General features: G+C 36.2%; 2 protein-coding genes across 4 annotated transcripts in view; both read right to left on the reverse strand.

The window, feature by feature from the left end:
* Window positions 313-3,745, reverse strand: LOC107633858 (serine/threonine-protein kinase AtPK2/AtPK19). Its single transcript, XM_016337458.2, has 6 exons — window positions 2,992-3,745; window positions 2,474-2,556; window positions 2,273-2,393; window positions 1,894-2,067; window positions 1,285-1,392; window positions 313-928 (listed from the first exon to the last, which is right to left on the reverse strand). The coding sequence occupies exons 1-6, from the start codon at window positions 3,592-3,594 to the stop codon at window positions 644-646; spliced, it is 1,374 nt and encodes a 457-aa protein (XP_016192944.1). The 5' UTR covers window positions 3,595-3,745; the 3' UTR covers window positions 313-643.
* LOC107611039 (transportin MOS14) overlaps window positions 4,411-9,659 on the reverse strand; it is a 13,767-nt gene continuing 8,518 nt past the window's right edge. The window contains exons 15-26 of one of the 3 annotated variants that reach the window (XM_021123208.1): window positions 9,232-9,283; window positions 8,927-9,082; window positions 8,106-8,229; window positions 7,934-8,015; window positions 7,767-7,855; window positions 7,588-7,662; window positions 7,396-7,450; window positions 6,814-6,933; window positions 6,267-6,359; window positions 6,047-6,189; window positions 5,179-5,359; window positions 4,411-5,064 (exon numbers count right to left, since the gene is read on the reverse strand). In XM_021123208.1, the coding sequence (XP_020978867.1) occupies window positions 4,786-5,064; window positions 5,179-5,359; window positions 6,047-6,189; window positions 6,267-6,359; window positions 6,814-6,933; window positions 7,396-7,450; window positions 7,588-7,662; window positions 7,767-7,855; window positions 7,934-8,015; window positions 8,106-8,229; window positions 8,927-9,082; window positions 9,232-9,283 (1,449 nt within the window). In that variant the 3' untranslated portion in view covers window positions 4,411-4,785. Of the gene's footprint in view, window positions 5,065-5,178; window positions 5,360-6,046; window positions 6,190-6,266; window positions 6,360-6,813; window positions 6,934-7,033; window positions 7,066-7,395; window positions 7,451-7,587; window positions 7,663-7,766; window positions 7,856-7,933; window positions 8,016-8,105; window positions 8,230-8,926; window positions 9,083-9,231; window positions 9,284-9,659 lie in introns of those variants that run through there. The other 2 variants (XR_002362506.1, XM_021123217.1) reach the window with 2 other exon arrangements.

Here is a 9,659-nt window from a genome sequence, read left to right on the forward strand (position 1 = left end):
TTAGTTAAGTGTAATTATTTAGTATTTACCATTTACATCTTCTCTCAAATTTTTTTTTTTTTTTTCAACTTTTAAAATAATGATTAGCATCCCATTGTCTTGTAAAACATGCAGCGATAGAAAAGGCAGTCCTTCGGAGAATGAATGTTTTTTTCCTCAATTGTTTAGTTAAGTGTAATTATTTAGTATTTACCATTTACATCTTCTCTCACTTTTTTTTTTTTTTTCTCAACTTTTAAAAAGTGTAAAATAAAATATCAGATTTATCGGAGAAAGAAAATTGGGAAAATCCATTCTCCAGCGGCGCCTAACTACGCAATAAACATGTTTTGTATTAGAAATGGATATCCTGATGTATGCTCCGTACCAGTCCCAGACTCGGAAAAGGGGTCAATTCAATTTGTTGTTTTATAGGGAGGTAAGGAAGAAGACTACTGTGCCATCTCATCCAGTAATTATTCTCTATATGTATGCTATTTGTCTTTGCATTCACAGAGAACCCTTGTTTACAATGATACAGCCTCAACTAAGAATCAGGGGAAGAATTGGGTTATAGTCACTAACGCTTTCCTGCTTTATTTTTTATACATCCATTCCATATAATACACATGCTCTCCGGTATGACCGCCTTCGGCAGTTCAGTCTATTTGGATGAAAGCCAAGGGTTTGGTGCGACATACGTGTAGCCATGGAAATGGTCACCGGCCGTGGGAGTGGAAGCTGGTGAGTCATCTGGAGGCATTGCCGTCCAGCATTGGTCAAAGTTAGCTGTACACTCTTTACCGGAGACATCTGGTTTGAACTTAGGTTTGAGTTCTCTCGCCTCCAATTTCTTCCAATTGATTGGTCGAAACCATTTGTGACTTTTGATCTGTTCATCTCCATTTGGCCCGTTGCCTAACCTTGTTGATGGATCCTTTTGCAGCAACTGTAACGAGTAAAAACATATGCAGTTTTTTAAGCATCCAAGATATCTCTCTCACTATATCTCTAATAAATAACATAATATCTCAGAGAACCAAGCTTTCCAGGTTCCTTGTGTTCTTTTAAAATTTTAAAGATACATAATAATTTTTTATGTCAAATAATGTTTTTAGTACCTTGAATTAGAAACCACATTTCTTAGGGTGCCTGTTTCAAAATAGATTTACATATTGCAAGGACAGTTGGGAACTTAAAAGACCTTAGTTCTGTAAGAACACTAACTAAACATCAAGGCAGTAAATTCAAAAACCTTTATCAAATAGTTTAAGGAATGAACACATTCTACTATTGTCTACTTACCCCTTTGAGCAAAGAATGAGCTTCTGTGGAAACCGTTGGTGGAAGTTTAACTTTCTCTTTAATAATCTTCTCCTGAAGCTTCTTTTTGTTCGTGTGTGTGAATGGTGCCTGCCAAATGAAAAGCTAAAAATCAGGAAAAATGAATGAAAACACTTTGTAGCACAGCAAAAGCATTCTGTAGAGTGCTGTGATTTGGCTGTATGAGCTACGAAAAGGGGAAGTCTAAGAGAACGTTCAAGAAAAAAAAAAAAAAAACAATATTCATCCACAATAAGGGCCATCTTGAGATAATGCAGTCAAGAGCTATGCTTTTGTTATTGACACACTCAATAGAAAACTAATTGGAGATTGACAACAAATAAACCCCCCAAAAAAGAAGAGCTTCAAACTTTGCATTACTAAATACTGTTGAACCATACTTGATTATAAAAGGTAGTAAATCCCTTTTGTAGATCACATGCATCAATCATTTAATTGTTTCCACAAAAGGTACCAAATGTGCATATTATTGCATACCATCATGTAATTGAATTATTCAACTATGACTCAAGCACACACAACCTATGCATAAGTACTGATAACGATGCAAGATGAGAAAGATGACATTACCTTCCCTGTTAGCATCTCATACAACAAAATACCAATGCTCCACCAATCTGCATCCTTATTATGGCCTTTGGCCAGTATGATTTCCGGAGCCATATATTCCATGGTCCCACACATAGAGTTGGATCTTCCTGATTCGTCAATCTCTTTCGACAATCCGAAATCAGTTAGCATCACCTATACGGACAAATGTCAAAGTTCAAGAACATATTGTACGTCACGCATTCAAAATAATATCATAGCAAAATCAAATTTGACTTGTCATCAATACAAATTCAGACAATACCATACAAGGTCAACTAGGAAATTTTAAATCAAGGAAATTTAACAATTTTTTAAACAAATCCCTAACAACAGTAAGTTTAAGAGCCATGATCATTACATGCCCATCACCATCCATAAGTATGTTCTCAGGTTTAAGATCCCGGTGCACGATGCCATTCTTGTGAAGATGTGAAACAGCAGATACTATCTCAGCAGTGTAAATCCTTGCCTGATCCTCACTACTCAAACATATCAAAGCCACAATTAAAAAATAAAAATAAAAGGTGCAGGATTTTCACAGTGATGGAGAACATTATACCTGAAGATGCCCTGTCGATAGAGATGAAAGAAGAGATGCCCTCCATTTATGAAGTCCAAAATCAAATACAACTTAGATTTAGTCTGCACATAAATTTCAATCAAACATAGCATTAAGGTTAAAACTGATCAATAAAGTATTTGATCTAGAAGATAGGATCAGATAAGAAAAGGAGAAAAAGAAAATAAAAACAGAATCCAAAAATTGTTCCACAGTATTCTACGTGTCCAAGGATTATAAGCAGAAAAGAAAGACTGGATGATTTCTTCACACAAGATATTATAAACTCCTTTAATTTTAATTTTCCATAAATGACACCATAATCCAAGAACAACAACTTGGGTGTTTCCAAAAGAAAGGATTTGATTAGAAACCAGTGTTAAAACACTTGTTTACACTGAATCAAAAGTGAATTCATCTGTATATACAAATCCATTATCAATTTCATAATTAGTTTTAAGTCCACTAGAAATTCATTAAATTTCAGACGCTGATAGTTTAGCAAAATAAATAAGAACCTGGAAAGAGTAGCGAAGTTGAACAATGAAAGGATGAACAACTTTAGTGAGAATATCCCTCTCAGCTTTCATGTAATCCACATGGTTCTTCTTGATGATGGTCTCCTTCCTCATCACCTTCATCGCAAACACACCATCTTCACAGCACTCTTCTTCGCTCTCTTTCTTTTGATGCTGCTGCTTCTTCTTCTTCCGTACAAGAAACACTTTCCCAAACGAACCCTGACCAACAACCCTCAAAATCTCGAAATCCGCAGGCCCAATTCGAGGGCTCACTTTCTCTTCTTCGATGACATTGAGAGGCACTTGTTCGGATTCTTCTCCCTCGCTCTGAGAGGAGAGTTCGTTGACGAAGGAGAGGATGGGGTTGGAGGGTGGGGCCACGCGAGGGGAGGGGCCCACAAAGGAGTGGGACCTGCTGTGAATCACGTGCGGACTCATTGCAGCTGAGGGTTCGTCGTGGTGGTGCCCGAATACATGGTTAAAGTCGAAATCCTGTTCATTGTTGGGAGGTGGTGATGATGAAGAACAAGGTATGGTGAGCTTGCTCAGGTTAGCTGCCATTAGAGAGTGCAGGCTTTTCTTCTGAGATGTCGACACCATTCTGTTAGTTTCCTTGTTATTCTTGTGGTGGTTGATTCATTGGGGCTTCATTTTATGGGGAAAGGAAAAACAAAGAGAGAGCTGGCAATTATTTTTTGATGCATGAATGAATTATGGGAAGTGGGGAAGAATGGACGGGGAACCGGAGGGACTCGTGTTCTTTTATTATGTTCATCATCATGACGCGCTTTTCATGTGTGTGAGAATCAATTGCCCTTGGGCACGGGTCACCCATAATTGATGACAAAAGGATTTTGTTACACTGACCACCGTTGAATGCTAGAGCCGGTCGGATTTTCTTTAGTTTATTTCATTCTGAATTATTACGTAATGTTGGTATATACATCCAAAGATTAAAAGCATATTTAAGCTTATTTGCAATCAAAGTCATTCACTCCGGAGAAGTGAGAACTGATTCAGGTCACATTCAACAAGTCTTTTTTCATAAAGGATAATGTGTAGAGAACTTTCAGGACCTAGAGGCCACCAGTCAAAGTTGCAGTAATCAGAGTCCCACACTATATCTTTGTTCTTTCTGCATTTCGATAGAATGTAGCGCAATACATATATTCTTGGCAATCACTGTAGCCAAATATAATTGAACTAATGATATACCACAAACAAGCTCAATTCTAAAACTATTTATTACTCATACTTTTTGTCTTTCCTTAAGCTCTTGAGCTTAACATTTCTAATCACAATAGTGAACAGTATATATCCAAGTCCAAGCAAGCATAAGACTGTTATGATTAAAGCAGCTGGCATATTAACATGTCAAACACATGCGGCCATTTTCCAGTTTTAAGAGCCCTAAAGTTTGCAACATCAACATTCATTTAAAATTGCAACAACTTTCATTGTCCACTATATTTCCCCACCTTTTTTTCCCTGTTTACATTTAACTTACAATTGTATGGCAAGTAACTCAGCCCCCAAAAATGAAACCCAGGACAATGACATCACTCACCAATCCCACATCTCCAGCATATAAGACACACCACCTAACATAATTTCTTCCAGCCAACACAACAGAATATGCAGGGGCAGGAATTCTCCTAAAAAACTGGAGAATGATAATTGATTAAAAGAGAGAAAAAAAATGAATATAACATAATACACAACAAGCTAGCCTAACCAACAGACAAGGCCTAACCAAAATGGCCCCCTCTATCACAGGCATTTACCAATAATCTATGATACAATCCCCAAATTCAACTCAAGGGGTCTCAAAGCTTCTTGAACTATTTCCTGAACTGCTCTATTTCGTCGGCAAACATCTGAGAATTCTTCAACAGGAACAATCAACCCATTAGTATCACCTCCAGATGCTGCATCAGAAAGGGCGGATAAGAATCTTGATCGCTCCACGTCAGTGATAGCTGTTGATGGAATCAACAACACACACTCTTTTGCCCATTGCAGTGCTCGTGACCCATATGCTCGCATTAATGCCAGTAATGTATAAGATACCTGAGACATTCAGAGAAAAATAGTTTGCAAGTCATCCTTCCATCAATTTCTTTTGGGTTAGTATATAATATATGAAAATTAGGAAGTTATGTCAACAATGACTTGAGAAATTACCACATCAACTCGAGATTTAGGAAGTGCTCCTGTTAATGAGGCAACCAAAATTCTGGTGATGCTGGCGCCTCGAGGAATAATTACACCATCTCGGATTGGGATAAATTGCTCCCCCAATGCAGAGTTTGCAAGATCAAAAATGTCGGCTAAGAAATGCAATATTGACTTGGAAGCCTCCCTACAAAGATGATGCCAAAGCATAAAGAATGATGCAATAAGCACTAGAAAATCGGTGCATGGTCTGAAATGAAATAATTGATGGTATTCTTTACTCCGCTTATACATACCATCGTATTCCTTTGGTAATTCTATATTTTATGATATGCAGAAAGAGATACTTATGTCAATAGTTATCCCTCGTCTTAACTTCATAAAAAGTAAGCAAAACAAATGCATTACATCAGAGATTCAATACATTGTCTTTATTACGAGTAAAAAATGTCCACACCTGCACTTAAGTAGGCAAGTAAGAAGTGAGACAGGTTTTCTTGTGTTTATCCAGTTGCTAATTCATTGCGGAATCTTTTGTTTCATAGTTCATAGAGTAGATTGGGTTGGTCTACCTATATTATTATAGACTTTTTCAATACGGTATTAAAGGATTTGATGGAAGTAAAGGGATCTTAATTTTGTCAAACTGTGGACTTGTTGAAATTGTGTGCCATCTTAGTTGTAGAGGAATGCTCAACTTTTTTTCAAGGTACGTCAGTTCAGAAGTGTGATAAAATATGGTTCTAGGCTTGTATCTGGTTCTCATACAATGGTCTTCTCCCATTTGCAGTTTCAAATATGCGCAGACATCAAGATGCCATCCTTAATTGGGGTTTTTTTTTTTCGAGTATTATTGATGAATTTATACAGACATAAATATTGTACCGTGATCCCAATCATAGAACAGTCAACTAATGAAGGAAGAACAGACGATGGAATAAATAGTTGAGGACAGTAGCGAATACACCTTGAAGCCAACAAAAAGCAATCATCTGCTATATCAGGCCGAGCTGTGAACTCCTGCAGCAAGAAATAATGATCCAGCTTGCCACACTACCAATTCATATGTTGCAAAGAATGTGTGACATGGATCATACCTGAATATTTGTGAGAAGCCGGGTGGTGTGCTGGAAGAGAGCCTCAATCAAATTCTTCAAGTAGTCAGCACAAGATGGATCTGAACCAAAAATCTGAAAAACCAATAAACAATCAAAATTATAGCGAATTAATTACCACTTAACATCAATTGTGTACAATCTATAGTCAACAATAGAATTGCGAGATGCATAACAGTCAACTTTTGTTTATAGAATATACGAAATTCAGTTAAGAAATGAGAACAGGCAATAAAATATTACAAATTTGCAATACTGAAACACACACACAACAAATTTAAACAGGCATAGAATGTTGCCATACTTCAAAATACTCAAAGTAGCCAACAAAAATTCAATGAAACTAAGGCAATCCCCTTTGCCTTCGCATACCAGATATCCCTTTGCCTTCGCATACCAGAGATGCTCCTCTAAAATCGAGAACCACTTCTAAAACCAAAGGTACCACTAGAGCTAAAATCGTGTATAACTTACGCAACATATTGTTACTAGAAACGGTGATAAAAATGGCAGGATAAGATAAAAATACCTTTATAACTTCACTGGAAAGATAAAGAAAGCATGGTTGGTGATGCTGCCTATATAGACTCTGAATCTCTTCCAGCATGGCACCAATGGTAACACCCATGAACCTTCCAGATGTTCTCACCTAGAAACATGTGATAGAATATTGCCACAGAGCATTCAATATTACAAACTAATCTTTTTCAACGTTGACAATGCATAGAACCAGAGTTGAGCATTTGTACAGGCTCTTTAGGAGGAAGAAACCACCTGGGAACTGGCATTAAATTTTAAATTTGTATCATTGACATGGCTGACAAACAGCCAACTAAAACATAGCTTACTACACAGAAGAAAAACAGCACATCACATTGTGTTGCAAACATGATGAAAAATTCCATGCATAAACTTGACAGATCACAGAATCAAAATTGGAGAGAGGGTTGATTCAGGCACACAAGACTAACATTAATAAGAGTGTTAAAATTAATTGCCTAATTCAATTGCACAATTCGATGGTAAAATTCACACCAGCTTATTATGGTGATGGTTGGTTGTTATTTTACATTTAAGGAATATAGCAAAGCTAATGGTTTAGCTTACTCACTGCATATTTACATGCTCTGCATAGAGATTCCATTGTTCTCATGTCCCATGCACGACTGGCAATATTGTCATAAAAATTGTCTCAGACAAAGCAAGCATCAAAAAGTAAAATAACAGATGAATGAATAAACAAACAAACAAACAAACAAACTTAAGAAAAATATGGAAATCAGAAGAAATTTGGGTTACTTACAGATCAAAAATAGCTTTGAAAATAGGCCAGAGCCGTTGAATAGCATCTGCCACAACTTCAGGATGGTTTACATACCTACAAGCAGAAAGTGTTCACAACTGTGAAAAAAATTGTTTAAGACAACACAAGGCTGGGCCTGACATGGGGGCGTGTAGGCATAATATAAATTTGGAACACACCTGAAGATGTAAGCAAATCTATCAATGTGAATTGTTAACTGCCGAGAAGGTCTTTTGCTTAAGATCTCTGGACCTTGATTGATGGCTTCCTGATATAGCAAAATGTAGAAAGTGTAATTATTAAGGAAAAATGTATGACAAAAACATCCCTGTACACCAATACCAACCTGTAAAGGAGATATAATTGGTATGCATAATGCCTCAAGAGCTCTCTTCGCATCATCTGGAGGAAGTTCAGTAACAACCACACTGCATGGGAATTAAGATCAAACCACATCAGTCGAGATAGAATCAATCACCAAAAATACTATCCCTATATATTTCAAGGATCCTGGATACCTTAAGGCCTCAACTAGATGCAACGAGTCCTCAGCAGGGACTTTGAAACTATCTTCCCCATTCACAGTCCTATTGTAGATATGGAACAGACCCTCTAAGCATCCACAAAGCTTTTTCCGGCAGTCTAAAACATAACCAAATCATTTGACTCGTGCTTAACATACCGAATAATGAAAAAAATTTCAATCACAAACTCTAAATACTAACGTGAAATCTGAAGTAAAAAAATAATAATAATTATTGTCTTCATCTTAATTTTAATACTCTTCAATCTCAATTAATAGGTTCCAGAAAAAGTAATGGAAATTAACTTTTGCAGATACAATAAAAAAAAGATATTAATAACAAAACTTATTCAATCACTTGCAGATTACAAGCTGTGGACCAAATATATCCTAACACTCAAATCTAATCCAGAATCAAGTAATATTTGAATAAATATATCCTTGATTAGCTATTATCCTCAATCAATATCCTCTTTTAAAAATTCTCCATAAGCTATTTTTGCATCTTTTTTTTTATAAAAGGAAAAGTAGATCCCTGTAATGCTTTCTTCAAACACAATCTAAGCATAAATAAGTTGTATTCCCTAATAAAAGCACCAGAAAGTTTTGACGACGTATGAAAATGATAGAATCAAACACTCCAGACAAAATGCTAGTGCTAAACTTAGTTAGGAGCACAAAAATTGAATTGATATCTGTAATAGTCTTCACTCTTCATCATGTTGGCACCAACTGTTGCAACTCACAAAATCAATTCTTTAACTTTCCAACAAGCATACAAAAAGTGAATGAATATACTCAAACAGTAAACTTTACCATCACAGATGTGCCTGAATGCCAAAGCAGCAGCAGCTGCACATTCCTCGGATGTACCCATTCCCTTCATTAAGATATCCAAAACTGAAGGCAGTATGGACACTCCACATGATGCAGAATCAAGCCATTTTGAATAAGCTCCAATTGTTAAGCACACTAAAATTATGGAACAAGCAGATAAACAGCAATTTAATTAGTAAATTTGGTATTGAAATTTAAAAGGAAAAGCTACATTATTAATTACACATACAGGGCAATGGGCCAGGAACTAAATAAACTTTGAGAGAGGATAATAGGCACATTACCAGTCTGTAGTAACTGGGGTTGAAGCGGAAGTTTCGGAAGCAGAGCCATGATCTGCATGAAATGTGAATATAAATAATAGAATCCATAAGCTAGCAATAGAACAAGTTTAGAGAGAGACAGCGTGCAGTTAACATAGTGCATGTAAAACTATGTAACATGCTAGAGAGTTGGTGTTTTGAGTAGAAGTTTTGGCTGCTAAACCTTACATGGATTGTCAAAATTAAAAGTTATTTACAAATCATTAATGTTTAAATTAATGATCTGTTGATGATTAATGTTTAAATTTTCTCCATTACTGTTCGTTGTCATATTATATAAACTTATTGCTTAAGGTAGTATTTGGATTGTGTATTAGACAGAGACAATGGAGTCAAAGACACAGAAAATGTCACTGTTGTTTGTTGGTAGTAACAAAAGACAAGGCAAA

This window comes from Arachis ipaensis, chromosome B01, assembly GCF_000816755.2.
Source record: "Arachis ipaensis cultivar K30076 chromosome B01, Araip1.1, whole genome shotgun sequence".
NCBI classification, from domain to species: domain Eukaryota; kingdom Viridiplantae; phylum Streptophyta; class Magnoliopsida; order Fabales; family Fabaceae; genus Arachis; species Arachis ipaensis.

Excerpts from the sequence above, each read along its gene's own strand:
- LOC107633858 (XM_016337458.2), bottom strand. The coding sequence starts at position 3,594 with ATGGTGTCGACATCTCAGAAGAAAAGCCTGCACTCTCTAATGGCAGCT. Across the intron at positions 2,394-2,473 it reads TATCGACAGGGCATCTTCAG|TGAGGATCAGGCAAGGATTT; the intron begins GTATAATGTTCT and ends ATGTTTGAGTAG. Across the intron at positions 2,068-2,272 it reads TTATGGATGGTGATGGGCAT|GTGATGCTAACTGATTTCGG; the intron begins GTAATGATCATG and ends TTGTCCGTATAG.